Genomic DNA, 26,182 nt, shown 5'->3' with positions numbered 1-26,182 from the left:
TAAGCGTATTTAGAGCAATATGTCGAATTTTCAGGAAAAATTACCAGTGTTAAGAAGGGGAAAACTTGCAACGTCACCCACCCCAAATTTACATTAAATGTTACTTTAACTCTGAAGGGCAACCGAAGCTACCAATTGGTACAATTGAAATGTCACCCACCCCAATGACTATTAAAGGTTACTTTAGCTCTGGAGGGCAGCCAAAGCAATACCTTACAATCCAATGGGAATTAGAAATAGTGTCCATTAGTTTCAATCATTTCCTAATGTTTTATCCTTAGATCAGATTTGATCATACTAAATAGTAAGCTTTTATTACAGCTATTCGAAAAATCTACTGTAATATCAATGTTTATTATTATTATTTATTTAGCTTTATACACATTTTAATTGCAGGTTGAAGCTCCACACTGAGTTGTACGCTATGGATGTCATGTTTACTGCAGAAATAACACAAACGTGATGAAAATGTTTTAGAGAATTGGCACGAATTTTCCAAAGATGAAACTGTTCAGGATGGTGCTGTTACAATGTCACCACCCCCTCCATAGGGAGCCCTATAGAGAGTGGCACAACAGCTCAGTGAATATATTTAGGTTGGGCTAGAGAGAGTTTTCACAGTCACAGAGATAATGTCATCAGCACACAAAAAATGTGAAGGTGGAGGGGTAATGGGCCAACCAGTTCTTGTTTGAACTTTCAGTCAAATTTTGGAACAGTCCACACACTACAGCCAGTTGGAAGTGTCAATAAATGATGTATGGAGTATTGCCTCCTTGTGAAGGCTCGCCATTTGCATTTGATTGGCAGTGGTTGCATAATTGTGACTAGGGGTGGTTCTTCTATCTTTTAGCATGCTGCCTTACATTTTAGGCATTGACAGTGAAGCATCCTTGCATTTTAAAACAGGCAGGTCATCTTTAAAACACAGTAAACATGGTGGGTGAGGAGCCACCAGAGGATGGTGGCGTTGACTTCCCCGTTATCCATTGGCCCGTGCTCACATTTAGAGTTGGATGTGGTGTTTCAACTCTTGATTCTTGTCCAAGAGTGGTCATAGTTCTTCCCTAGTGGTAAGAGAAGCCATGCAGAGGTAAGGAGAGAAGTGGAGTGGGAGCATTCTGAGCAGCCCCAAGAAACTGCCTCTTACTTGAGCTGCCACAGTGCAGGATGGGTGCTGGGGCAGGGAATAGCAAGATAGGTGTTTCTGTTTATCTAGTTATCTATTGAGTAGGTCTGGAGAAGATGGCTGGTGGTGGAAAGCACTGAGTTGCAATAGGAAGAGCAGCTGCACAGGCCGGAAGGAGCTGGCATAAGTGAAAGTTGAGGATCATGCCTATGTTCTCCCATGAGCTACCTCTCCTTGACTAAGGAGGCTTGCAAAGTGTTTTGTTTCCTAACATTCACCTTGCTGCAAACAGTCACAAAGAGCAGCCTGCTCTGGTCTCAATGAAAGGATTGCTCACTTCAGCACTGTATGCACCTGGCTAGCAGCAAGAGTAGTCTGAGTGGGGTGTGCAGCCTCACTCGCATTAGTGCTGTCCCACTTCGAGCTTGTCACCACCACTTCAGTAGTGTATGATGTAGCTCCACGGAATGGGGCACTAATGCCAGCATCTTCTGATAGGGTCTGCCCAGACTGAGAGCATTAGTAGGCACCATCTTTCAGTGGCAGTTTATCCCTTCTCTATGGTAGAGAGTTTGCAACCCAATCAGAAACTGTCGGCCCAGGTGCAGTGGCTAATTCAATGCTGGTAACTATGTCTTCATTTTGAAGGCAGCACGTCCCAACTCTCATGTGCCCACAGATATTGCTTCTTTTCTAGCCTGCTGTGAAAGGTTGGGTGTGGCCGGCCATCATTCAGTCTTTCACCATTCATTCTCTCCTTCCATCTGTGTGCCCATCCATATCCAACCCTTTTCAACCATTTGAAAACCTATCCATCATCTATCCATTCATCCATCATTTCACTCATCCATATCTCCATCCACCCTTTCACTCATCCATCCACCCTTTCACCCAATCCATCCTTTCTCTCATCCATCCACTCTTCCACCTATCCATCCATTCACTTATCCACTTAACCCTTTACCCTTTCAACCATCCAGCCATCCTTTCACTTACTCATCCATCCACCCAGTCACTCATCCGTCCACCCATTCAACATTTCACTCGTCCATCCATCCTTTCTTATAGCTCTCCACCCTCCCTTTCACTCATGTATGCATTCTTTCGCTCATCCCTCTTTATATTCTTCTTTTCACTTATCCAGGCACCCATTAGCCCATCCATTCTGCCAATTATACATCCATGCTTTCACTCATCCATCCATCCTCCCTTTCTCTTTCCATTCTCCTTTCACTTAGCCACCCATCCTTCCATCTACCCTTTACCCATCCACCCACTCATCCATTTACTCATCCACTCATGAATCCGTCCATTGACCCTATCACTCACCCATCCTTTCACTCATCCATCCATACTTTCTCTCATCCATCCACACTTTCACTCATCTATCCATCCTTTTGTCATCTACTCTCCCTTTCACTCACTCATCCATCCTGACATCCACCCTTTCACTCATCCATCCATCCATTCATTCCCCCTTTCACTTATCAATTTATTAATCCTTCCAACATTACTCTCATCCATCCTCCCATTCACTAGCCCATCATCCACCCTTTCAAACATCCAAGCATCCTTTTACCGATCCATCCACACTTTTACCCATCCATCTACCCTTCTACCCGTACATCCATCTATGTACCCTCATTCATCCTTCCACTCACACATCCATCCATTCTTTCTCTCATTATCCATCCATTCATCCTTTCACTCGTCCATTCATCCTTTCGCTAATCCATCCAGCCATTTACCCATTCCTTCACTTACTCACTCACCCACCTTTTCACAATAATTATGAGCTGAGCCTTTGTCTACTGAGTTGCAGACAGAAAAGAACCATAAATAACGTCACCCTTGCTGTAATTCCTAAACAAGGGGTGGGGTGAGGTGGGGGAGGGTTCACTCTCCCTGTGGACCTAGGCAATTTGAAAACTTGGAAGTCATGAGTCCTGCATGATGCACAGTGCCGGAACGTGCGGTGACTGTGACATGATGTTGTTTCCAGGGCTTTAAGTGGGATGAAAAAAATGGGGGTCTCTCCAAGGGGCGTGTCTTATGTAATTAAGGGCGTGACTTAAAACACCTAAGCTAAAAATATGTGCTGAGCATAAAGTGGCTCCCGACTGATATTTTGCTGTTTCTATCATTGCATCCAGTAACATTAGACCAACAACAAACCATGACTATTGGCTTTGTCAATGGCTGTTTTGTTGCATAAAATAAATAAAACAGTAGCAACTATGGCTTCCTTGTATATAATATTAAAAATGCTTCAGCTCTGAAACGATGAGACTGTGTAAGAACTATAACTTCTTCTTTTCCACTTCTTTCCCCATCTTCTTTTTATGAACTGGCACATAGCAGCAGCATGGGCGTTTTTGTACATTTGTTGTGTACATTTCTTCCATCTAACCTTAACAAAATGCCCTGACCTAGACCGCGGCAGGAGGTGGCCACTACATGCTGTAACAGTTCAAACAGTTCCATTGTCATTCTGTATGTGGCAATCAGTTGACATACAGAATGACAACGGGCGGGGTATGGCTGCTCTTGTGCTCCGAGGATGTGTGTGAGGTGGCCCCATCAGGGAGTGAGGCCTCTCGTAGGGGAACAGCTCTGCTCCCTGCAAGGCCCAAAATTACGCACAAAGGGCGTCTGTAAAAAGGATCCTCCATGGACAACAGATGTGAGGTCCAAATTACGGAAGATCCATGAAATTTACGGACGGTTGGTCACCCTAGGAGGAGAGCGACCAGAGGGAGCAGAGTCGGAGACCGTGGCCAGCTTCGCAGGGACCCAAGGGTCCACTGCATCAGTTGGAAGCTGGGAGAAGTGATTCTTGTGAACTGACGATATCTTCAAGGACCCAGAAAGGGGAGAAGGACGAGGAAGCTGCGACTCTGCAAAAGACTCGCGGCTTCAGGCAAGTGACCCGTGAGGGGGAAAGCACTTTTTCATGGTGGTTTAATACACAGTAGTACTTGGTGTGGGTACAACAATCTCTTGGCATACACTACAGGCGAGTTTGAGAGATCTGTCAGGATCATATTATTTTCTGTGTTTTTAACTGACGCTGTTAGTCTTAGTCTTTTGGGCAGGGTCGGATTGGTACCACAGGCACTCGGGCAATGCCGGAGGGGCCGGTATCCTAATTCCAGCTGTGGGCTGCTTTTTGAGCAGCCTGGGGGGCCGATTTGGGTGGCTTCTGCGTTGTTCGAAGCCGCCAGCGGCAGAGGTGTCACTCTCTTTCTCTCTCTGGGCAGGCCCATTAATGTGTGCATACTGAGTGGGGGCAGGGGCCTGAGCAGAAGTGGCCTCACTTGTTTTCAGGTTTGTTTCACCAGCGTAAACTAATCCGTGCATTTTGCTTAACACCACCCACCCCCCTTTTTAGGTCTTGCGTACGCAGCGTGCATGCGCTGCATAGGTGGGCCATTAGCCATCGCTCTGCTCATTTTCAAGCACACACTCGTGCTTGTGGCGGCATCCACCTTGCAGGAGCGAGCAGGGGCGCGCCACAATTAGAGTGCAGTGCTTGAAAATGAGCAGACTGCGCGCACACGCGTGCACCACTCGCGGGCTCACCTCCTGCTCCCCCTCTCTCTCACAACAATTAACTTTCTCGGCCGCGGGGCCGCGCTTGTGTTTCAGTGCTTGTTTAGGGAGCCGGGGTTAGGGGGCGGGGCTAGAAATCTCACTGCAATTGGTAAGAAGGGAGGTCACAAGATCTTTTTCCATTAATAATCTGTATGCGTGTTTTACTGCTGATTAAATATTTTGGAAATTGACACTTAATCTATTTCTCCATAAACGCATATTTAAGCTCGGGCTCATGATACTTTTCGTAAGGGCGGTCACTCCTAAACATGAACCCTACTTTCGTGTCCGGTATCGCCGAGCGTTTCTACGAAATTTCAACGACATATTTATTGTTACTGGTTAAATAGCCGCGTAACGCTGGCATGCTTTAACATTAGTGCTAGCTGGCTGCTTCTGAGAGAAATCGCGATGGGAAAACTCCAGTTGAATTTTCTTATCAACATTGCCCCCTCGTGACAGTCTAGAAAACTGCAACCTGTCAATGGAATCCCGCCTCTCCATTTGTAGATTGCTCAGCGTTTCGTATTTAGCCACTGGCTGCATTTCCAATAGAACATAATCCACAGAGCCAACCTTTGCTCAAAATTGTATAACTTTATTGTCAATCTCTGTTTGTTGTTTCCCCCTTTTCTGTGTTTGACCCACCAACAAGAACTTCTTGATTTTACCATCAGTAGATTCATTGTCATTCCTATTCCAATCTCACAAACAACACCTAAAAAGAGTGGGGTTCTCTTGTATTTAAAGGTAATAGAGATTGATTGGCATTGCCAATATTTTTTTTTATAGTTGGACATTCTCATAAGTTGCAGTTTCATTTGCCATTTTGAAAAGTGCTATTTTTGTAGTGGACAACAGGCTAGACACTCACCCTAGACTGTTGTGCTTTCAGAAAACAGATGTCTCACTTTAGAACTGACAATTAACAAACACAAAACCACAGTGTGAGAACGAAGTGAGGCCTTGGAGGGGTGGGCCTGGTACACCAGCTACCTAAGAGGCAAACTGCATCATTCCCCAACTAAGCCCCACCCCCTTCTAAAAAAGAACAAGCATTGGCATACCCAATAGGTCTCGCCTTTGGGACCTTATCTTTGCTTAGTTATGCAACAGTTTATGTTGTTGCACCAAGTATATTGTGCTGGATGACTAAATACTTATAAGGTCTCAAAGGCGAGACTTATTGGCTATGCTAATGCCGAAGCAGTGTTTTGCAGAAAAGCAATATGCAAATGTAGGCCACTTTTTTTTACCGTGCCCGGGCCGATTTCCACTCCCAATCCATTCCTGCTTTTGGGCACAAAGTTGTTTAAAGACCCTCACCAGTGAGGGGAACTGCTATGAGCATCACAGGCCGGATGTATGTGAGTCACTTCTGAATGGAGCGGGTGTGAGAAACCCCTTTCCCCACCAGTGATACCGAGGCGAGTTTTGAGACGTATCAGAGCCACCTTCAACAGGTGAAGCGGTAGCAGTGACAAACGCTTTGTCTTGAACTTGGTGAAGGGTTTTACAGTGTCTGAGGTCAGATACTCATAGTCTCGCCTTCTGTTTACTCCAGAGTGCCATCAATCACAAAGGAAAGACCAAGAAGAAGACCTCAAGAAATCTCTACCTGCAGAAGAAGGCTCAGGCGGAGGATTGGGCATTTGCAGCTTGCCGATTTGTATTTGTTAAACATTTATTAACAAATAACCTAAAAATCAACAGTTTGGTGAGGGTCGTGTCTTGGCGTCCTGTAACAGCTGCAATACAGAGTAAGTTGCCATGCATACACAAATGTGATGGTCCTTATACGGCTTAAAAGAATTAAATATTTCCCCTTACAAATAAATCTGCTATTACCGCATACTTCCCTTATAGGCTTGATGCGAGGATCTCAAATGGCCTGCAAGATGAATGTATAGATAAACAATCTTTGCCTAGTGTCCATACGATGCTGTCCTTTTATTTTAGAACAGTCACACTTTTTGAAAGAATCATTTCCGGAGCAATGACGTTTACACAAGTTCTTACTGAGTTAAGCTATTGAAAATTATTTGTAAATAAATAAACTGTCCTGGTACAAGTGCTGCAGAACTGTCAGTTTTTCAAAATGTGTACAGTAGCAAAGCATTGGTTTATGAAAGAAAAAACACCATACCATGTCAGGAACCCAAAGAGCACAGAGCACAGCACTATTATGCTTGCAATAAAGTCATCCACTTTGCCTTCATATTTTAGCACTAGGCCGAAGTTAATGAAGCTGGCAATGAAGGTCCACGTTGCATAAGTTGCCAGTCCATTATGCACCTGAGGAGAAAAATATGCATGTGATCATCATATTTCAGCCAGTTTACTAAACTTCAACCGAACTGGTGTTATTCTATCCAAGTGCCTTTTATCGAGAGCCAGCAGAGGAATGAATACCTTTAGTTGTGAATTCACGTATATGCCAGCTTAGTGGGAGGGCCATCACTTACCTTCTGAGCAACGGGGTTCACCTACTGTCCCAATCAAACCCTCCCAGCAGCCTCATATATGATGTTTGGGCGTTAGGGCACCTGAAACGGATAGAAACTTGAGGAAGCAAACATGGCTTTTAACAGCCATTTATTTTCCTTCCTGCTTCAGCCTTCATGACCCCTGACACCAAATCTACCAAGGGAAGTGCCAGGGACACTTAAGGGCAAACCAGGCATAGGTGGTGCTACCCCTGGCAACCCATCTATTGATATCTATACAATATCACCCATAGTGCCTCAGAATCAGAAAGCAGCCAGAAACAAGACTAAATATTCTGGTTCAATGTGCACAGTTCACATAGACAGTCACGTAGAAGTAGAAGAACTTGGCTGAATTTGGAAGTCATAACTCCCCTGGCAGCTACCCATTGCCATACGGAGTAGTAAGTGGGCACATAATTTCATCCCTGCGAGTGTCAGTCAATCAACTGTTTCACAAGACGCTACATTCCAAATGTTTCCTTCTGCTCTTGTTGTCATGAAGATTTTCCAATATTATCATCTTTTCCACCTGTCAGACATAGGCACATTACATTTAGAGTATGCTGAGGAAGTGGTGACAGTACACTGGTAGGTGAAAGTGAGTCTTTATTCAGCTCTCCTGGCTCTTTCTGAAGTTAAGCCTCGTCACACACATCTACATTCTAAAATATCAAGGAAGCAGAAGAAATGGAAACAGGGCACAGGAGGGAGTGTACAAATGTAGGACAGGAACCCCCAAGGGAAGGACAAAGAAAATAAACAGGGAGAATGGATATGCAATAACAAGAAAGCTAAAGATATGAAATATTCATTCAGACCCCGGTGGATGGTCCGCCTGCCAAATCAGCTTGGATCATGGCCTTCCACCCCTGGAGAAGGACCACCTGACAAATTTAGAGATCACTGCCAGGCTAGCTGAGCTTCACAGAGCTGGCGCCATGTTTATTGTGCCCTCTCAGCAAAGTTTTTTCTTCAATGAAACGAACAATGAGAGGCCTGTGCGGGAAGCTTTCTCCGTGCAACTGGGGGCCATTGCATGATATTCAATACCCAGTACCACCATGTAATGTGTGGTGGTCCTTGCCTAGAAACTCCAGTGATAGCCACCGTACCTTAATTTGAACTGCATGGCCATCGCTGTGGCCTGATAGGCCTGTGGCAGATGGGCCATCAGGTCAGAGGTTTCAGACAGCAGAGCCACGAGATGCTCTGCTGTTGGAAACCCTGTGCTTCCTTGGACTCTGAGCTATGCTTGGGAACTGTGAGTTTGGCGGGTCAAAAGTACCACCGATTAAGAACAGTGCTCTGGCAAACTCTAAATGGCCTGCAAAGGATAGACAAAGCTATTCTCTGCTTGAGTCTCAGTTTCCAGATAGCAGTGATTCACAAGAATGGAAAACACACTAAGTAAAGCATCAACAATTGGTTATCTCAACGTGCAGGCCTGGGGAAATCAAAGCAGGTATGGTGGACTCCCTGTCTGCAAGTTTACCTCCATCCACGATTCGTTCGCACAGGATTTATCCCCTTAGTGGGCTAGGTATGCCCAGACGTGGGTCCCTTGCTCGCTGTGCCACTGGATTCAAGCTAGCCTGACTGATGAGAGCGGTGATACCCTGAAACCAGTCCCAGGATGCTTGTTTCCAGTCCAGGGAAGACCTGGCTTGGAAGTTTGGGCCGGACTGTTTCGATGAGGCACATGGTCAAGACTGATTGTATATGGCTGGGTCTGAACTGGGGTGGCGAAGTGAGCTAAAGAACGATGATGGATTCAACCCAGATCTGTGACTGGGGGTGAATGTTTGATTTGTTCAGCATTCCGTCCATCATTTGCTTATGCAGCAGATTTCACCCAGAAAGCACCAATCTCTGGATGCTATTTCCCATTTTCAGGGCAAAATTCTGAATAACTGTTATTTAGCATACTCAATGAATTCAGAAATTTACTGTGTCAAATCTTATCGGGTATGATAAATATTGCACTGCATACCATGGTGCAATTAGGGCCACAGAACGAAACTTTGAAAGGTGCCACGATTTAGAGAAGAGGGCAATTATACTTTTAATTAAATTATAATTAGGAATAAAGTTTGGTCATGTAGTTTACCTTTGCAGTTTCGAAGGGTGGTGATGTTTTTGATAATGGAGAAACAACATTTGAGAAAAAAATCACAAAAACTTTTTGGATATATTTTCCTACAAGCTTTATTATTGACAGAAAATTATACTGTTAAAATTCAATTTATTTCTATCAGGAGTTTTCAACTGAAAAAAACTGCTGTTCTGGGACTTTCTCTCTCACTATTTTATGTTTTGAATGTTCACAACTTTTCCTGACCTTCATGACCCTTACGAAGCTTTCAAAATCGCTTTATGAACTTTTTGGAAGAAAGCCTTTGCAACTTCGCACAACCATCTCATAAATATGTTATCAGGGGTAAGCTCTCTATTGACAAAAGATTCACAGAATTGCCTTGCCATAGTGTTTCCTTTCACCAAAGGTCGCACAGCATCTGCCTTGCAATTGTGGGTGACAGCCAAGTGGAAGGCTTTGTTAGGATGATAGACACCTGCTGGTCCTTGTGACTGGATGCTCTAATGCAATTGAATATTTTTGGACATCTGAGCATCCTAAGTACATCCATATTGATGTGGGTGACTAGCGTCACCTCGTCCCAGACTATTTATGGACTGGTATTGGCAAAAGCATAATCAATAATTGGGGAAAGGACTTTTCACCTCTACCTCTATGTAGAGAAGGCCTACTAGCTCCCCATAACTAGGGTATCTTGCCTTTATCAATTCTGAGATATGAGTAGAGTTTGAATACATATATATTCATGTGGATGTGAGTGTCGTGTATAACTTTATCCCTGGTGTGCCACAAGATGGTGGACTGCTAATGTAAGGCTGCCCAGGGTCCACGAAGGACGACAGAGCCTGTCCATAGACAATCTCTTGAACCTGTACCCGAAACAACTGCCGTAGTGGGTGGTGGTTGGAAACCTACATGCCCTTTGAAGTATCTGCTGCTCCCCTGCAAAGGTGAAGAGGTCATATCCCTCATTTGCTGATTGAGATCAACATTTCTGCAACAGGTGATCATTCTTCTAGAGATTTTCCACATAACTATCAGAACCAAATCAGACTCAGGATGGACAGCCACGCTGAAGGGCCTGTGCGCAAGCTAATGTCAAGCCCATGACTGCCCAGAATTGAAGGGGACCCTCAAGACTGAAAATTGAAGATCACCTGACTGGCCAGGTCTGGCCATCAGGGAATCATAAGTACTGAGTGCAGCACCCAGTACAGGCTTTAATTGTTCCACTCAACATCCAAGGATGCTAACCAGTGTAGGAGAGAAGGAAATGGAAGATCCAGGATTAGAGCCTCTATCTATATAACCATCCCTCTTCATACTGACGAGAATTGTCAACTAGGTACTACCTTTCTGCTGTGCCTGTTATGAGTGTCCCCATACCTGTTGGTGTCCCACCACCAGAGAATCTTGACAGTGACCTATTGATACTGACATAGGTCCCTCAACTTGACCATCATTTTAAGGGACATCAGGGGTAGACTGATACCCTTGCTACCACTGATCCCAATTAGAAGTTCTGTGGCTATTGGACTTTGGACACCAGTTGACTGTGCCTCAGCACCAAGCAAATGGGTCATGGAAAACATGCATCTTCTGGAAGCTGTATTGATAATATTTTGTTTGACAATTAAAGAGGTAGGCACTTCGCTCTGGACTTCATAGCCAACAATTATGTGGCACTGTGAGGTCTGCCAGGTTTCCTACCTCTTATCGCAACCTTTTTATGGGTCAGTATTACAATGATGGCAGTCGGAGTCCAAACCAGCGGGTCAATCCAACTGGCTTCCAACGGGCTCAAGGAGCCCGTCAGCCAGTTGGAACCACCACATTATCCCTTACAGACGGCGATTCCGCCGTTGGAATTCTGATGTCGGTTTCCAACAGGCTTTCCATGTCGGGCTGTCCAACATGGAAAGCCAGCCAGAAAGTGACTTTGGGGACCCCTAGCAGGGCCCCCTTCCCTGTGCGGCCTCTCGTTGTTGGCCTGTGGAGCACCTATGGTGCCCCCTTTAAACAGATATACACTAACTCCCATTTTTCTATGGGAGCTTGTGCTACGGCGGGTTTTTGACCGCCGCACAAGCTCCCATAGGGAAATGGGAGTTTTGCATTGTAAATGCGATTTCGGACTGTCGACCCGAGGTCGGTCAGTTCTGAAACCGCACAGATTTTGGTCGGAGGCAAATCCGACAAACATCATAATCTTGCCCTTAGAAACAAACACGCTTCCTTTATTGTCTTTCTCTTTTTCCATCTCTCGTAGTTGCCTTCTTGATTTTTCAGCATAGTTCTGTCTTGCTTTACTATTCTCGCCCCGATAACTTCTGTATTTAGTGTGCATTCTTTTATCTTGGAGTTTATATTTGGTGGGCTTCTATATAATGTTCACAATTCATGCAAGCTGTGAGTAAGGCAGGTGGCCGCAGGTGGTGGTTTGTGGAACTTTCGTAATGCAACATATTGCGCCCATCACTATTTTCTCTGCATAAATTGGGGCCTGTGCACCAAGGCATTTTGGAGTATGTCAAAATCTATTGCTGTAGTACTCTTTTAAGTACAAATAGATGCATTTGTGATTTGTCCTGGAAACTTCCAACTCCTTATTAATAAAAGTGCAAAGAGGGAATGGTCTATTCTATTTGCACTAATTGTACATGATTACTACTTGAATATTCCCATTGTATATTATATGGGGCTAATTCAAGAAGGCATGTGCCAGTATGTAAAAGAGTACAATCGGAGTATGAGTTGCATTCTCTAAAATGCCTTTGAGAGGGGCCCATGTGACTTAAGTTAAGTTAATTTATATGCTGATCTTCACATCCCAAAAATGTATTCCTCTAATGTCAATGTTGTGAGTAAGCTTTATTCTTTCATGCTAATAGCCTTGCTCTTTAATCTTAGACATAAATAACTTTACTGTTGTTTTCAACATAAAAATCAGTGAATCTCAAATTATCTATGAGTTTTAGATTCCATATACAAAGGATTATTTGTGTTTCTTTAGAGATATTCGCAATTTACAATTTTTGCAAGAAGGCAGTTGTATTCTTGATATATGATAGTGTTATTAATTCAAACATTTTCAAAGTGGTCTACATTATTACCTACTGTTTGGTGCATTGAATCCAATTCAGAAAATCCGTAATTGCTCCTTATGTAGATTCTTTTGAACTTTAGGTAACATATAGACTTTCAGACAGGGAGTGTCCAGACTAAGGCATCTTCAAGTTTCTCTGTAATTCATTCATTATCAAGCACCTTTATGTTCATTTCATTCAAAGTTGCATAGAATTCCAGGAAATGTCCTCTGCTCAGTTGCAAATAAAAGCTTTTAGGCCACATGTACGATTCGGCCCGTTTGCGATTGCTAAAAAGGGTTGTAGCATGTATCAAACCTATTTTGCGAATTGGTAAACTGTTACTGACTCGCAAAATTGGGTTTGTGAGTCACTATTAGAAAGTGGCATGCAAAGGGCATCTCTTTCTAATGGAAAGTCGCAGAAGAATGTACGATTGTTTTGCGACCAGATTGCGGTCGTAAAATAATCGCAGTTTACCGCCTACTTCAAGTAGGTGGTAAGCCAGTTGCAAGTGGGAAGCAGTTCCTAGGGGACCCCTTCCCCTTTGTTATCGGCCGCAAATTTTTTTAATAAGAGCAGGCAGTGGTCCCACGGACGACTGACTACTCTTAACGGACCACTGACTACTCTTAAAAAATGAAACTGAAACGTTTCATTTTTGTTTTTGAAACACATTCTGTTTTCTTTTAAGGAAAATGGTCTGCATTAAAAAAAAAGTAGCTTTTTTTAAAAAGCATACACAGACATGGGGGTCTCCTGTCCCCAGAAGGCCACCATCCCTGTGTTATGGCCCATTCCCAACGGGTTGCAAAGTACAACTTGCCTCATGAGGAAGCAGGTCATTTGCGACCCCCTTGGAAATAGCGAAATGTGTCTAAGACACATTAGAATAATTCCTTTTGTGACTCGAAAGGAAAGTAAATGGTCATACATGTGGCCTTGAATTTGGTAAATGATTATTCACTCCTTCTTTGTAAAATTCAATGGCATTAACTTTCATACAGGCATTAGAATAATTGGCTATTTTGTAGTAGATCGCTGCTCGTCACATGGAGCATATGTTTCTCTCCATTAATTAGTAATGATTCAGATGCATCCAGAATTGCATGACTTACAGATGCTATGAAATTTGAAATGTATTTCATAAACTATATTTTTTTCTGTTTCTGTTTCTCTATTTATTTATGAGTTCCAGTGCCCAGGCAATTTCTGTCTCAAGTTGTGTGGTTGTGTAAGTTCGCTCAATCCAAATTCCCATTTGTAAAAACCCTCTTTTCTAGTCTTTTTTGAAAATATTTGTGAAGAGCCTCTTCTCTGGCTCAGCTGTGTTTTTTATTTGCCCTTGCAACGTGCCTCTTACATACAATGTGCTTACGAACTGGTCCTATCTGTCTATAGGAATGTTTACCCCTACCTTCATCAGATGAATATATTTCAATGCTTAGGGTTTCTTTAGATGGTTTGCTTGGAAATTTGAAGCTTAAGTTTCGGCCCGTGTTTATACTTCGCCATATTTGTAGAAAATGGTATATCTTTTGTATTTAAACATGTTTTGATTTTGCATTTCTTTAGTATATCCGCAGTCGGTTTATTAATTTCTCTTGATTTAGCCATTTTTTTTTAACATCATTTATATTTAATTTCTTCAATTTTAGTTTCCTTATGTGATGGCCCTTGAAACGTCATCCACAATTAGGAAAATTACATCTAGGAAATACTTTGTTGAAATGTTGTACAAATTCTAAAGAGTGCTTTTTTTTGGTTTTTTTTGCATAGTTTCGGTTTCAAAGCTATTGCAATCCTATGGGCTTTGTGATATTAAATTATGCCCTCATTTTTGGAACTTTGGCGTAGTGTAGTTGTAGGAAAGTAGGATCTGCTTCCTATGGTTACCCCCACTTTTTGCTTTTTGCACCCACTGTTTTGACTAGTCTGGCTGAGATCCTGCTATTCAGGACCCCAGCCTATTGGCTTTCTCCCTTAAATTGATATGTATGTACTTTGGTACAACTCCAGATTGAATCCTGGGGTACCGTTATCAGTCCCTAGTTAATGGTACATCTGTACCCAGGGCACAGGTACCCCAGAGGCCTCCCATGGGCTGAAGCATGAATTATGCCACCCCTGAGAGGCCAAGCAAAATGGAACCCTAGGTCTGCTACTGCAGCCTGTGTAAGATGGTGCTCGCACCCCTTACCTTAGATATAGGTTCACTATATCTATATATATCACTATACTTAAAACTTTGTAAGTCACCCCTATAGCAGGCCTTAACAATCCTGAAGGCAGGGTGCTTGGTTTTACGTGAGAGGGTGCTCCTGCATGAGCAGAGCCCCTCTGCAGTCTTCGGACACCATTCTCCCAGGCAGTGTGTGATACTACCAGACATATAGGTAGAGGTGCATTATAACCTCGCAGTAAATGCTATCTCGAAAACGACTGCAACGAAGTATGTCGTGTTTGGTGTCAAACACCTTGGAATCATACCTCCACACCAGTAACTGGTGTGGGAGGTAGGATTCCTCCTCTCAGAACTGAGGTTCTGTGGGTACCTAAGTCTACCGCTACCAGCTTTCTCGAGCCTTACAGCACAAAATGGATGCTGCCAGCCACAGACACGAGTCTGCCCTCCTGCTGCTGAGCCAAGCTCGAGCAGGGGAAGGCAGCACAATAGGCATCTTGTCACAGGGTGGTGTGACCACCTCCCAGACCGGATTTAGTGTATTGAGGCTGGGTGGGTGCACTGTCTCAGTGCCAGAAAGTCTGGCTCAGGGACACATTTGGTGTCACTGTGCATAGTCCAGCTCAAACCAGTTCTGGGAGCCATTTGCTCCTGCTCTGGCGCAAAACTGGACAAAGGACATGGAAGCAGCCTCCCCCTGTCCTGTCCCTCCCAGAGGAGGGTCTCTAGAATTTGTCCAACCCTCTCCAGTTGGTATAAAATAGGTCACCTGGCTACAGGACATTAGATTTTACATGGACAAGATTCTGCAAGAAGATACCACTACACTTCAACCGTCTGGACATGCTGGACTTTGCTGGACCTCACTTGGGCTTGACTTTGTATTCCCTTCCCGTCCCCAGTCTCGCCAGTGTCTGTGATCCATACAGGCACCGTGCAGGACCCTGTGGACCTCCAACACAACAGAAGAATCTCCCTTGGAGTGAAGGAGTCACTCCCCTGCAAATGCAGGCACCGTAATGCATCTGACCAGTTCATTGATCCTGCGCTCCTGCAGACTCTGAAGGATCCAGCAACACAAGAGGTGAGTTTCTGGAGGTCTTCCAGGTTGAGCTGCCATCTTACTGAGTTTGAGGCAGATATCTCTCGTGGGGACCACATAACCCATACCCCTGTGCACCACGTTCATTTGCAGCTGCACATGCTTGTTGTCTTGCAACAATTCTGTGCATTGGGCCATTTGTAGCCCTGACCCCAGCGCATCTTTTCTGAGTAGGACTTCAGCATCCTTGCACTCTGTGCCCTGCTTGCTGGTATCCTGTGAAACCGCCTGAGGTCTCCTTGTGACTCCTGTGACTTCGGCCTGTGGGTCCACTTGAGGGTCAACTTTGCTTTATTTGGACTCCCCTGGTTGCTGTAAGCCTGCCCCAAATCCCCTTGCTGTGGTGAGTCTCCTGGTCCTTGCTGGGCCAGATCGACACCGAATTTGACCATCTGCATTGCTTGCCGCTGCCAAGACTTGTTGGTGTTCCCGCCGAACACCGACCACTCAGCACTCGACATCCATTGTGGGACAGCTCACCTCCGGCTCCTAGGCATCCTAGACATCTCCTAATCCTCGCAGCTAAAGAGTCAAGATCACCGTCATCACACCTGAAGCACCCAACATTGGTGGGCATTCGTCTACCGAGCCCCTGGTCACTCCAAAGTGACCCAGACTCTGTCCCCTCTGCTTTCAGGTACGTCTCATCTAGAATCCATGTTTGGATTCCACCGGACACTTTTCTTACTTCCAGCAGCAGCATTTCTTTGTCGACATCCATAGAGAACGACAAGGGTTTCCGACGTCACTTCGTGCCTATGCACCCGGCTCCTCTGGAATAGCTAAGTCTGGTACAAAGGTATCCACGGGTAGGGTGGGTCTCCAAACTCTTACGTTCCAAGGGTTGTCTTCGTAATCTGCTGGGAAGGGTCCTTAATCACTAATATCCCATTGAATCGCACGGAGCACGGGGTCGTGTTCTCACTCTGCACCTGTCCTCCGTGGGGACCCTACTTACTCACCTTGGGTGGTTCCTTGGGGTCCCTGTGATTCTACACCTTCTAGGCTAGGTCTAGTCTCGAGTCATGGTTCTTATACCACTTATTTAGTATATGGTTTGGTCTCCCCCGGGAACCCACTGTGTATTGTGCTACTTACGATTGATTCTTTGCAACTGTATTATTTGATTTGTGTTCTATCCTCATGTAGAGGATACTAGGGAGTGTTATATAAAATAAATACATATTTTTATAACTACTGTGTGCTTTCCCTTTCATTTAACCAATACTATAAGGTTACATTCTGGTAAAACAAGCTGCTTAACATTGCTTCAAGACTTAGCCTGAAGGCTGCTCTCCATAGCTACCACTAGGATAGCTTTCTATAAAGGTTATCTTTAACCTAATCACAATAAAAGTGGTTTGGACTGGTGCAAGGTGTTCACTTTAATTATTGGACCGCATATACCAGGCCAACTTCTCACAGTAGTGCAGCAAGGCACCTGCTAAGCTGCCCTATGCCAAAGTGAAAGGGTAGGAATGCACCGTATTTATGCAATACAGTGCATTCCTGTCCTTTCTCCCTGTCACCGTTTCAGCAGACAAGCGCCAACCTAGGCACCCTTGCACCATGGTGCAAGGGTGCCTCCGTTGCATGCAGGATTGATTTTGTGCAGGAAGGGGCACCTTCCTGAACAAAAACAATCCTAAGAGGTGTTTTCCTCTTTCTATGTGTGCTGCAGAATGCAGCAACCATTAAAAAGGAAAAACAAGGCTAAATCAACACATTTCTCCTTGTTACACCTCACCTCAGGATGCATATGGATTTGGCACTTCCCCAGGTTTACATGATTTTGTAAATCTGGGGCAGCATCAAAATCCATGGGTGTTGCGTGGGAAAACCCACTGCGAAGCCCATGGTGCACCTCCCAGGCACAGAATAAGGCGACACAACAATTTGTGCTACGTTGCCATACTCAAGATTTATGAGGCCCCTGAAAGTCACGGAGGGTGGCTTTGCGTGGCATCATAAATCAGATTGAAAGCCCTGTGTCACGCATGAGCCACTTTACATGGGGCAAAAGTGACGCAGGGCTCTCACAAATAAGCCCATTCATGTACTGCTGTGAAGTCTCCGGTCGATCTCTCTTCTAGGTTAACATTCAAGATGTCGCACAAATAATTTAGAATAACAACAAATGTGATTAGTGATTATTTAATATACACAAATTGGACCCAAAAATAGTGTGAGAGGTTACTGTATAAGGAAGTTGATGCAGTGCATAACGTGGCATTCAAATGGATCAATGACTAGCGAAAAACACTCCGGTCATGCCTTTGAGAATGCCACTATCTGTACAAAGGGCCAAAATGGTGTGGCACAAGCCTTAGAGATTTAAGCAAAAGTGCATTCAAGGATCGGACTAAATCTGTTTACCTACCATGAACTTTCTTCCATGATATACTGGCAATAAAGCACCATATTTTAATACTCCATTGGTTCATGGTGGTTCTTCTATGATGCAAATTGTCATGTACGTTCAACATCAGGGCGGGGAACCCTATGCAAACTCCCCCAAAGCTACTTATATTGATCCCTATTCATATCCACTTCACAACCAGTGGTGTAGCTAGGCGTGGTGCCACCTGTGGCGGTCCCGGCATCTGCTGCCCAGCAGCCGCATGTAAGATTGGGGGTGGTGCTGGTGATTCCCACGACAGCACCAGATGTAAGAGCGGGAGGGTGCTGGGGATTCCTGCAACAGCCACAGCCCCAAACTCGTGCCACCCGGAGTGGGCTGCCCCCCCGCTACACCACTGTTCACAACCTACATCACCCTCTACTTGACGGATCAATCACTCGCAGTGAAGCCAGTGAAGAGGAACTCCTGTTCACTTACTTGCTTTCATTTAAGCATCCAACTCTTGCTACATAAGAATTGGCCTGTAGACCCCAACATGCTTAGAGCTGTTGTCTAAAAAAACAGGACTGGCTGATTGGCCGGTGGTAGGCATGAAGGGGCAGAGCAAATGCATCACTGGGCTAACTTGGTAAATAGCGCTGTGTACTACTTCAATGTTGATCTATACATCACTTTGCATAACTAGAATCACTGTGCCTTTTATACATCAACAGGCACTGAGATATGATGCAATGACAGCACTATTTTGCAGAGGGGAAGGACGTGATAAAGAAGAAAGTTTGGATCGAAATTTCCGCACCCTCACACACTCCCCTTCGTACACCAGTGCAACTCATCAGATGTCAAAACATAATAAACATACTCGCGCTCCACTGTTTGATCAACTTTTAAAACGCATACTAGACTCACCATAATCCTGGTGCACCATAGATCTACTGGAGAGTTCACGCTCAACCAGGCGCCATGTTTGAAACAGTTGTTGTAGGATATGCCCATCATTGCGAAACAAGTGATTGGAATTAGCGCTATAAAAACCAGCGCTGGTATAAGGAATCTGTAAAGGGCAGAAATAAAGAGACAACCATGTTTGTGAATTTCAGAATATAATTCTAAATATGCTATGTTTGCCACTGTTGGAGATACATGTTCAGACATTTGTGACAGCGTTTTATCAGCTGCAAGAGCATCTATTGACTGAAGTATGAAATGAGGTTATAAGTGGATTTCTTCCGTTTTGTGAAAGAAATAAACCTACCTCCCCTAGGATGGTCCATCATCAACACAGCATACATAATGTATAGGTATCACAATGATCTGCCTTGCCACCAATAACCCATTCAGGAAGAAAATTCGACACCCAACAGTGTGTGAACATTTGTGGGTATATCTGGGGTATATATATATAGGGGTTCCTCAAGGATCAACCCTCTCCCCATCACTATTCAACTTATATGTGGAACCACTAACGGAAATACTCCACCGTGCCACCATCCTTTTCCACAAGTACGCCGATGACACAGATTTACATTAAAATCTCCTCCTTAGAGGAGATCAGTACAATGAACAAGGCTCTACGGGAAATGATGCAATGGCTAACAAGCAATCAGCTTAAACTAAACACAAAACTGAATTCCTCCTAATTTCCCCCACTAAAAGCCCGCCCACCACATAAAAGAATGGACCAATTTGATCACTGCACTCAATTGCACCCCGATCATCTTAGATTCAACCAAATCTCTAGGACTAACGCTAGACCAAAGCCTGAACATGCAGTCACACATTAACACGCTGGTTAAAATGCAAGATTTCACCTGAGCTACATTAAGAAATTGAAACCTTTCATCGAAACGGCGGACCTCAAAATGGCAGTTCAAGCATTAGTAATCTCGAGGATCAAATATGGATGCACAACACTTTCTGGGCTTTCCAAAATTGCAACAGCACCTCTAAAAGCCTACCTCAATGCAGCAACAAGGCTCACAACAGGGTCAAAAAAATTCGACCACATCTCTCCTCACCTGAAAGCACTGAACTGGCTACCTTATGAAGCCAGAATTCAGCTCAAACTGGCGTGCATAACACACAAAGCTCTACACTTCAAGTCACCAAGATACCTGGCACCGAGAATATGGAACTCGCTACCTCCAGACATCAGAAGGCTACCCAACCACGCAAGATTCAAGAAAGAAACTAAGATCTTCTTAATGAGTAAATTCCTACTGTAAACATTACAGAGCATCCACACATGGCTCGCCCAAATACTCTCGCCCAAGGTCATAAGCGCTTTTTACCAAGAGCTAATTGTCATTTGTCCTTACAGGGTTTTGCTTCCCTTGAGGACATGGTTCCTCTAGTCTTACAGCCTACAAATGTACAAAAGTTATCAAAAGATGTAGCTGTGACAACTTCGAACTGGACTAGAATATTTTAAATGTCATGCAGAACTCTGTACTGGAAAAGTTACCACGTCCTAAACTGTGAAGCGCTCTGATACCCTACAGGGTCAAGTTCGCGCTATTCGAACACTGAATAAATGAATTAAATCTGATATTATGTTCAGTTTGGAAGATCATGGTATTGAGACTGCAAAGGTGAACTACTCCCATTAAATGTGTAAGAATTATCCATGTATTCCATATGAAGGGTCAGTATACATTTATGGCAAGAGCAATAAGGCTTGATTAAGAAACTATTTTTACCACTCCTTCCTCTTCCTTCTTACTAATTGAGGTTACAGAAAGCAGAAGATACTTGGGACCAGATGTATGATCGTTTTTTGCGGTCGGAAAGGGGAATTCTGCCCGATGCGACAGCAAAAAAAGGTCTGTCAATGTACTAACCCTATTTTGCAAGTTGCTAACCTATTAGGGACTTGCAAACTATGGTTAGCGATTTGCTATTAGGAAGGGGCCTGCCAAGCGCATCTCTTCCTAATAGCGAGTGCGAATGGCATGTACCATTGTTTTGCGACCGCATTTGCGGCCACAAAACACTCGCAGATTACCACCCTTTTCGAAAGGGTGGTCAACCATTCGCAAACGGGAAGGGGTCTCCTGGAGATCCCTTCCCCTTTGTGAATGGGTGCGAAAATATTTTTAAGAGCAGGCAGTGGTCCCAGGGACCACTGCCTGCCCTTAAAAACTGAAACTGAAAAGTTTCATTTTTTTTTAATGCTTCCTGTTTTCCTTTAAAGAAAACGGGCTGCATTTAAAAAAATGCTTTATTGAAAAAGCAGTCACAGACATGGTAGTCTGCTGACCCCAGCAGGCCACCATCCCTGTGAGTGTGAGCGATTCCCAATGGGGTTGCATATTGTGACAGCCTCATGAATATTAAAGAGGCATGCAATTTGCGATCCCATTGGGAATTGCAAACAGTGTCCGAGACACTGTTGTACATTCATTTTTGCGAGTCGCAATTTGACGCAATTTGCAACTTGCGAAAATGATCGGTCGTACATTTGACCCTTGGTTTTGACCTTATGAACAAAGAAAGAACATAGCAGTATATCACTAAGAGAACTCAAACTATAACAAGGGACAAATATTCCTAGGGATATATGCAGATGCCTCCACAAAGGAAGATTTGAGCCACAGTTAAACTGTTTACGAAGGAAGAGTTCCTACCCTTCGTTTATGCTGCAAGCATGCTCGGTAAAACCACATCTTCTACTGGACACTCCTCATCCATAGCTAAAAAGTCCTTTTTCTTGCCAGTTGGTGTGATATGGCGCCACCTACTGGGCGATTTGTAAACTTTGGCTTTACTTTTCCTTGTGAAGTGCCAGCTCTATACTGCACAACGTTTAGCAGAGTATCCGAAATCCTGAACTGTTCAATCTGGAGAATGACGAATGAGCTATTCTTCACGATAATGATGTACAATTATTCCTCGATAATGAATATTGTCCATTAGAAGGAGTGATGTTGTACTTTAAAAGGAAATTTAGAAGTGCAGGTTTCACTCTTTGAAGTACCTGATAGCTAGGCCTCAAGCGTCCATTAAAGGCTGAGCAGACAGGAACTGTGGCACTTTCAGAGACACTATTTCTGGGTATCCTCAAGAAATAATCAGCCCTTCCAGTTTAATGAGGGCACTCCCGGAAGATTTGTAGGTAGATGGTATTATCTTCTCATAACTTATATTCACTCCCCTTTACACAGTCAAGGTGTGCTTGATGTGGGTACCTGTGATCTGAAATAAACCATTAGAATTGAGTCCTGGAGTATGACTAGTTCACCTGGGAAGGCACCTGTAGCAAATGGCCAACTTTTACGTAGCATAGCTCCAGATGTTTGCCCTAACTCTGTTTGCTGGCTGTACAACATTTTACACATTGTCCTTGTTTAAAAGGGGTAAAGAGCCTGTGCTCCTCTTTTCAACATGATGACATTGGTGTACCCCTAAGTGGCATATTTAACTTACCTATAAGTCTGTAGTATATGGTACAAAGTGTACCCAGGGCTTGTACGTTAAATATCACTAGTGAACTGCAGCACCACTTGTGCCACCCATCAGAATGACAGTGCAAAATATGGCTTCAGGTCTACCATTGTATTCTGACTAAAGCAACTTTTAAACCGTACTTTGACCAGTCAAAATAAACTCTTAAGCAGAACTAAACTTTCATTTTTAAATATTAAAAAAGTCACCCCTAAGTAGGCCCTTGCAGGGTGCATGGTGTTTAAAATTAGGACAAGTAAAAATGTAATGTTAAACATGTCCTTACTGTGAAAAAGCACCAAGACACGGTTTTAACTATACCTAGGCTGTGTGTATTATAGGATAACACTGGGATGTAATATTACATTTAATGATGCTAGTCTCCATCTCAGATTTAGGCAGAGATGGGCATTGTTAGGATTGTTTCCAATAAGGCAGGCAGAAAATGTTACAAAAGTGGTTAGGGCTACCCCCTGGGAACTATTATGTTTTTGTTTAGGAATGGACAGGAGTCACCCACAGCCACAAGTTGGTGCCAGATATAAATGTGGCACCACAGAATTCTCCTCAAGACACTACTGGACCTGTGGAAGATCAAAGAGGACTTACCCTGCTGCCTGAGATCTGAAAAGAGCCCTGAAGAAATGGACTTGCTCTCTCTCTTTACACAGTACAAAGATGTGGACTGCAAGGGTCCTAAGGCTGACCCCCTATTCAAGTTACAGGGACACAACAAGCTGCAAGTGGCCTTTCCAACAAATACCCAGATGACCAGTTCCAACTAGACTGCCCTAGACCTTGCTGGTGGCATCTGCTGGAGTGAGTCTTGATCCCCAAGTGCTTTTACTTGAGGTTGCAGAATCCAGGGTTATTTCAAAGTGTACTCATCATTACATCTTGGGAACCTGGGACTTGGAAACATTTTGGCTCCAAAGACCTCCAGAAGACCAGGGAAAACTGGCCAAGCGTGTCCGACGAACATGCATTTCACTGGGCTGAAGATTCAAATTTTCCCTGCCGTTACCTTTTCTGCAAAGAGCAAATCTGATTCAGCATGGCTTTGTGGAGAAAGTACCTGACTTTGGTGAGCCCTCTTCAGTTACAGCCTGCACCATTGCCCCACTGGAGAAATCTGAGCTCTAAAAAAGCGCCTAAGTGCGAATATAGAAATCTTCAACTGGCGGTGGCCCCAAAAGTAACCTGCTGGTGAGGGAGCTCTCCTGGATGCAAAATTAGAATCTCTCCTGCTTGGAGCTTCCCAGCCCAAAGTCAACAGGTTCACTGGTGCCTCTTCTGATGGCTCTCTGATCTTGTGGAGCCCTTCTTGGACACAGCCTGCTGCCTTGCCCCATTAAAGATTTTGGACTTCCGTTGAAGATGCTAAGTTTGAACGTAAAACTTCCTACCAGATTGAATTGGATTTCTGTAGCCCACCTGCGTCCCACACAGTCAAACTCAACCGTGCCGAGGTCTCAGTCTATAGCAACCAGTTGACTACAGATGCTGGTGCTTAATACTTTTTGGCAATATTTTTATTGGAAATTATAAAAATTCATATTTAAAGTCCTCTTTGTAGGATTCTTGTCACTTTGGTGTCATTTTATATTTAAAAACTGACTCTATTTTTTTTTAATTGGCTTTGGAATTTTTTCAAGTGTTGTGCTTTGACTTTATTACTGTTTAATCCTGCATAAATACTTTACACATTGTCTGCAAGATAATCTTGTCTGGTCTGTGCTGTAGCTACCATAGAGTTGATTTCAGGTTTGCTTAGTGACTTTAGTGGTTCACCCTGACAAGGATTGTAATTATTTATTGAGTGTGAAGGTACCTCCTTCACCTAATTTAATGGATTTTGGCTAGATAACTACTGAAAGTTTTCAGGAACTCACAGGTTCCATTTCTCTGGGATCTTGCATTGCTCCTATCCCTCTGAGAATATGGCAGCCTCTTGCCTGTGATCTGTTAGATTTATTTGTATTGTCTTCTTGACACAGTACCCTCTGAGTGGAAGAAATTCAGGGGCCGGGCCACTATGAAAAAAACCTACGGTCAATACTACCATTCTTAGCAATTTTCATCAGATTTCACTGCCTCTTTTACCAGTAAATATAATGGAAATGCATGTGAATTTGACTCTCTCCACTTATCTTGAGAGGAACAATCTGCTGCACCTAGCTCAGGCTTTCAACATACTCATGGAACCGAAACTGCTTTGGTTTCTGTTCGAGATGATCTCATGATGGCAGCTGACAAGGGCAAAGTTTTTGCCCTATTATTATTAAATCTGTTGAACGCCTTTGACACCATCTCCCAAGAGATCCTGTTATCCAGATTGGCCAAAAAAGGCATCAGGGACACAGCATTGAAATGGTGCAGTTCTTATCTCAGTGACAGTGCCCGAGCGATTCATCTTCTGCCCTTCCACTCGGAGTTTAGATCCATCAATCAGGGAGTCCCACACAGCTCAGCACTAAGCCCTACTCTTGCTACAACTAGATTAGGCCACAAAGCCAGCTCATGAATCATGCACACAACAACCAGCTTATTATTTTAGTGGATTCAGCTATGCCTGCTCTATATGAGAATTGCCATCAATGTATGCCTAACATTACCACCTGGCTGTCTTCAAACGCTCTCAAGTTTAACAGGGAAAGAACTGAGGTTATCTGTTGCACCCAGAATACTCACACACTTGCTGTTCATGTTTGGCCCTCTCAGCCCGAATTTCCATCCTCAGCATCTTTAACTGTCAGAAACCTAGGGTTCCATTTTGATAGCAATTTATCTTTGACTGTCCAAATGAACATGTTAGCCTCCACCTGCTTCCCACTTCTAAAAATGCTTTGGAAGATATTACCTTAACTTCCCATAACATACCGACCGCTGATTGTTCAAGCCACTACAAGACTATGTGAGCTCTTTATTTCTTGGTGCTCCCGACTATATTCTCAAGTGCTTGTATCATATCCAGACTGAGGCTGAAAGTCTGGCTCTCTCCCTTCCTTGATCCTCCTTGGCCCCCGCCACTCTTAATAAACTGCATTGGCTTCCTTCATAGAAAAAGATCCTTTTCAAGTCTCTGTGCATTGTCCATAGGGCTGTCCAGCAAGTCAGCCCTGTCTATCTTCAGAATAGGTTTCGGCGTTCTCTTCCTGTTCTATGTCTGTGCTCTTCAGAAGCTAATATTCTAATGCAGTAAAAATTCAAGCAAACAGAGGAGGCAGACAGTTTATGGTACAGGTCTCCTGCATCCGGAATAGCATCCTTACATCTCTCTGTTTGATATTGTATGTAAGTCATTTTATGAAGTTGCTTAAGACCTGCTGTATTCCTTGTAATGCAGTGTAAGAAATTGGGTTGTTCGTTCTGTAGTCTTTGGGACCTGTGCAAGTAATAGGTCCACAATGTCCCTTTAGAGGGAATCAAGCACCTCATTGTAGCACTTGACTCTCAGGGTAGCGAAGCAGAGTTGTCCAAGACCTACTCAGGGAGGATGGTGTGGGCTAGCAATCACCATTCTCTGTCACACAATAATAATTGTCCAGCCAGTACCTTTATTACACACACACTACTAAATACACACACTACTAAATACTGCACTTGCTGGACAATCATTTATTGAGTGTTATCATTGCATGCCAGTGAATTATGATTACTAGACCACATCACCTTCTCTAAGCAGGCCTCTGACTAC

The 26,182-nt window shown here is 43.9% G+C and overlaps 1 protein-coding gene across 1 annotated transcript in view; it reads right to left on the bottom strand.

The window, feature by feature from the left end:
- The window catches only part of LOC146831576 (uncharacterized), a 96,770-nt gene that overhangs the window by 24,586 nt on the left and 46,002 nt on the right, over positions 1 to 26,182 (bottom strand). The window contains exons 4-5 of the mRNA XM_085605924.1: positions 18,952 to 19,096; positions 6,870 to 7,018 (exon numbers count right to left, since the gene is read on the bottom strand). Coding sequence (XP_085462050.1) covers positions 6,870 to 7,018; positions 18,952 to 19,096 — 294 coding nt within the window. The remainder of the gene's footprint in view (positions 1 to 6,869; positions 7,019 to 18,951; positions 19,097 to 26,182) is intronic.

This window comes from Triturus cristatus, chromosome 5_1 (assembly GCF_964204655.1).
Source record: "Triturus cristatus chromosome 5_1, aTriCri1.1, whole genome shotgun sequence".
Taxonomy (NCBI): Eukaryota; Metazoa; Chordata; class Amphibia; order Caudata; family Salamandridae; genus Triturus; species Triturus cristatus.
The sequence above is the reverse complement of the archived record's forward strand: the minus strand, read 5'-3'. Positions and strand labels throughout refer to the sequence as shown.